Source organism: Eimeria maxima, genomic scaffold, assembly GCF_000499605.1.
Source record: "Eimeria maxima Weybridge genomic scaffold, Emw_scaff870, whole genome shotgun sequence".
In the NCBI taxonomy this organism is placed as follows: Eukaryota; Apicomplexa; class Conoidasida; order Eucoccidiorida; family Eimeriidae; genus Eimeria; species Eimeria maxima.
Genome location: NW_013566825.1, coordinates 10,001 through 14,821, shown reverse-complemented (window position 1 = coordinate 14,821; position 4,821 = coordinate 10,001). Strand labels below are relative to the sequence as shown.

General features: G+C 45.3%; 1 protein-coding gene across 1 annotated transcript; it reads right to left on the bottom strand.

Annotated features, from left to right (window-relative positions):
• Positions 1 to 800: 800 nt before the first annotated feature.
• Positions 801 to 4,551, bottom strand: EMWEY_00044770 (RNA recognition motif-containing protein, putative; the record flags this gene model as incomplete). Its single annotated transcript, XM_013482957.1, has 3 exons — positions 801 to 817; positions 1,128 to 1,137; positions 1,651 to 4,551. 3 exons carry the CDS (start codon positions 4,549 to 4,551, stop codon positions 801 to 803), a joined length of 2,928 nt encoding a protein of 975 aa, XP_013338411.1.
• Positions 4,552 to 4,821: the final 270 nt, after the last annotated feature.

The following is a 4,821-nucleotide window of genomic DNA, read 5'->3' as shown; positions in this document are numbered from 1 at the left end:
ATTAGGGTTTAGGGTTTAGGGTTTAGGGTTTACAGTATATGACATTTTTGTTGTAAATTAGGGTTTAATTTAATTTCCTCTAAACACTTTCTTTCTCCCCATAAATGTTCTGCTTGTTTAGATGATTTTATTGCGCATAAAGGGACCTCCTTTAATGCATAATAATTGCTGCTGCTGCTGCTGCTGCTGCTGCTGCTGTTGCTGCTGCTGCTGCTGGTGGCGGTGGTGGCGGTGGTAGGGGTGGAACTGCTGCTGCAGCTGCTGCTGCTGCTGCTGCTGATTGGTGTTGTACTTGGGTCGTCGGCAGTGGTTTTGTCGCAACTCTTCTGCTGCTCCTGCTGCTGTTGCTGCTGCTCCTCCTCCTCCTCCTGCTGCTCCTCCTCCTGCTGCTGCCGCTGCACTAGCCAGACATTGGATTTGCTGCAGGTAGCTAGTACCCTAATCTTCTTATAATTCCTTACAAAGGAATTGGGGGGCCCCGCGGTTGGACACCGTAAGGGGGGCCCCCCTTTGCTGAAACCCTGCATAGATCTTTTAAAATTAGGGTTTAGGGTTTAACGATTAGGGTTTAGGGTTTAGGGTTTAGGGTTTTCGGGTGTACTTGACGACTACAGCTCAGCGACGGCTGCGCTGTCTAATCAGCCGCTGAGGAACAGAAGAGAAAGAAGGAAAAGAAGAAAAAGAAATAAAATAATAAATAAATAAATTAATTAATTAATTAAATAAAAAATAACTTATTTATTTATATTTTATACTCGCGCAACAAGAACAACTGCATGCACATTGACCTGCACACATACTCACGGCTGGGGGCCCCCTGAACACCCTAAACCCTAAACCCTACCTAAACCCTAAACCCTAAACCCTGAAACCAAAAAACGTAAAACTATAATTCCTAAACCCTAAACCACCTAACGCTAAACTCTATGTTCTACACAGTAACCCCTAGACCCTAAACCCTAAACCCTAATCCCTAAACCCTAAGATAGATATAGTAGGTGTAAACATTGACAAAAAGCCCCAAGACAAAACCCTAAACCCTAAAGATTAGTCCCTAAACCCTCAACTGTAAACCCTAAACCCTAAACCCTAAAATAGATATAGTAGTTGAAAAACTATACCCTTACCCACCAAACCCTACGCCATAAAGGTTATACACTAAACCCTAAACCCTACAATCTAAATTATATACTGTAGAGCTTAAACCCTAAACCCTGGAGACAAAACCCTAAACCCTAAACCCTAAACCATTGTTCCTCAGCGCGTAGCGTACAAATAATTATTTAGTTAAAGAAAAAGATAAAATGGAGTCGTAAGCCGTAAACCCTAAACCCTAAACCCTAAACCCTAGAATGCCCCCTTCAGGATGTGATTGGGGCATCGCTGTGTCATAGAGCCATTTTAGACATCCAATTATTAGGGTTTAGGGTTTAGGGTTTATTAGGGTTTATTAGGGTTTATTAGGGTTTACAAGAGGATCGGATAGTAATTAGGGTTTTGTTTTATTTTTTTTTAATTTTTTTTGTGTCTGTAAATTCCCTTCTGCTGCTCTCTTTTTCTGCTGCTGCTGCTGCTGCTGCTGCTCTTGCTGCTGCTGCTGCTGCTCCTCCTCCTCTTGCTGCTGCCTTGTATATTCTTAGGTATTCTTACGCTAATTAATTCACCATAAGCAGCAAATAAATCTTTTAGGTCCTGTACAGACACCTCAAACCCTAAATTCTTTATTACTAATTTATTACTCCTCTTGCTGCTGCTGCTGCTGCTGCTGCTGCTGCTGCTGTGAATAATGCTGCTGCTGCTGCTGCTGCTGCTGCGTCGCTTAGATATAGATATCTGCAACAAATGACCATCAAGAACTAATCCTTGTAATTGTTTTGCTGCTGCTGCTGCTGCTGCTGCTGTTTTATATTCTACAAATCCATGACCCATAGATAACACCTGCTGCTGCTGCTGTTGCTGCTGCTGCTGCTGCTGCTGCATTTTTTTTGTTATAATTTTTGCACTAATAAATCCATCAGTATGACAAAATGCTTCTCTTAGTGCTGCTGCTGTTGTCTTAAAATTTAAATTCTTTATATATAAGGACACAAATGGTTCTGCTGCTGCTGCTGCTGCTGCTGCTGCTGCTGCTCCATCCTCATCATCTTCTTCTCCTCCTGCTGCTGCTGCTGCTGCACGTGCTGCTGTTGTTGCTGATGTTATTGCTGCTGTTTTATTGATTTCCTGCCGTTTTTTTGCTGTTGTTGCTGCTGCTGGATCAGCAGCAGCAGGAGCAGCAGCAGCAGGAGCAGCAGCAGGATCTGCTGCTGCTGTATCTGTATTATCGAGTACAGCAGCAGCAGCAACAGCAGCAGCAGCTTCCTGCTGCGCATCCTGAATAGATAGTATTTGTTCCTTGAATACAGGTACAGGAGACACCTCAATAAGAAGAGGGACATTTTTATATAATCTATAATGTAATGCTTTTGCTGCTGCTGCTGCTGCAGCAGCAGCAGCAAATTGTATAATTAATATTGTCTTAAGAGGAGACAAACAAAAACGAATTATTTCTCCATACTTAATAAAAAGAGACAGTAGCTCCTCCTCCCTAACACGAGCAGCAGGTAGATGTTTAATTATTAGTGTGTCTCCTGCTGCTGCTGCTGCTGCTGCTGCTGCTGCTGCTGTTGCAGTTGCTGCTGCAGTTGCTTCTGCTGCTGCATTTTCATCTATTTTTGCTGCAAAAAGAGACACTCCTCTACGCAAAAAAGCAGCAGCAATTAATCCCTCCCTTTCTATCCATTCTTTTGTTTGCTGCAGTACGTGTGTCTCTGCTAGTGCTGCTGCTGCTGCTGGTGTTGCTCCTGTATGCTTATGCTGCTGCTGCTGCTGCTGTACCTGCAGCAACATATCCTTCTTAGATATTGATAAATCCTCTCCTGCTGCATCTGCTGCAGCAGAAGGCAGCAAATACAATAAATTCCAACACTTTTGCTGCTGCTGCTGCTGCTGCTGCTGCTGCTGTATTTGCTGCTGTCTTTTTTGATGTTGTTGTTTCTTATAACTACTTTTTCCTGCTGCCGCTGCTGCAGCTGCTGCTGCTGCTGCTGTCTGCTGCTGCTGCGGTCTAGGTCTTGCTGCTGCTGCAGCAAGGATACGACCCCTATACACCATACCATTTAGCTGCGCAAGTGCAGCAGCAGCAGCAGCAGGAAAGACAAAGGAGACAAGGGCCCTACCTAATGGTTTGCTGCTCTCTTTGTCCCTCATTAGTAGTATTTCTTGTGTCTCTCCTCCTGTTGCTGCTGCTGCTGCTGCTGCTGCTGCTTGTCCTGCTGCTGATCCTGCTGCTCCTGCTGCAGCAGCAGCAGCACACAGACACCGCACGTCCTCCTCGCTGCAGCTATAAGGAAGATTAGTTATTAATATTCTTGCATGCTCCTCTATTAATTGTCTCTCTTCTTCTTGCTGCTGCTGCTGCTGCTGCTGTTGCTGCTGCTGCTGCTGCTGCTGCTGAAACCATTGTAAATCATCAACACTCTCCTCTTGCAGCAATGATGATAATGCTGCTGTTGTTGCTGCTGCTTCCTCTTCTTTTGCTGCATTTGCTGCTGCTCCTCCTCCTCCTCCTTTTCCTCCTCCTGCTGCTCCTGCTCCTGCTGCTGCTGCTGCTGCTGCTGCTGCTGCTTCCTCCTCTTCCTCATCAAATAGTGTGTGCTGCCTCTCTGAGCGTACACCTGCCTTAGTAGGGACTACCTGGTGTCTCCATTTGCCTGCTGCTGCTGCTGCTGCTGCTGCAGCTGCTTCCTTTGTTGCTGCTGCAGTTGCTGCAGCAGCAGCAGCAGCAGTTTGTCCTCCTTTTATATTTCCTGTAGTAGCAGCAGTACTATCTGCTGCTGCTGCTGCTGCTGCAGTATAAGAACGAGGTAATGCATAATTAACATCTATTTTTCTGGTGTATACGTAGGTCCCCTGCAGCAGCTGCAGCAGCGCAGCAGCAGCAGCTTCTGTCTCTACCCCTATAAATGCAATACCTCTACTCTTACCATCCTTATTTTTTTTTATTATACAATCAGTTATGCTGCTCCCCTTGCTGCTGCTGCTGCTGCTGCTGCTGCTCCACTTGCTGCTGCTGCTGCTGCTGCTGCTGCTGCTGCTGCACTTGCTGCTGCTGCTGCTGTTGAATATAGAGGATATATGCTCCCTTAATGCTGCTTCTGTTATAAAAGGAGGTAAATTTTTTATTATTAATCTGCTGCTGCTGTACCCAACAGGGACAGACACAGGAGTATAATAAGGTCTATTCTTCTCCTGCTGCTGCTGCTGCTGCTGTTGCTGCTGTTGCTGCTGTTGCTGTTTGTGCTGCTGTTTGTTCTGCTGTTTGTGCTTCTTAGAAGTCTGTTGTTGTTGCTTTTGTTGTTGTTGTTGCTGCTGCTGCTGCTGCTTCTGTTGATGGGACTGACGGGGGCCCTTCTGCTGCTGCTGCTGCTGCTGATGCTTGTGCTGCTGCTGCTGCTGCTTCTTGCTGCTGCCCCCTTTACTGGAGCTTCTTAGCTTAGATAGAAGCTTCATTTTGTTACTGTGGGGGGAGGAGACGATCCCGATCCCGATCCCGATCCCTATCCCGATCCCCGTCCAATGGGGCCCCTTAGGTGTGGGGCTGCATAAGGGTCCTTTTTTTTTCTTCTTCTTCTTCTTTTGTTGCTATAAAAGAAGAAGAAGAAAAAAATTAATTAATTAATTAATTAATTTATTTATTTATTTATTTATTTATATTTATTTATTAAGTATAACGAACAAAAGGTGCAACAGAAGCAGCAGCAACAGCAAACCCTCAAGGTA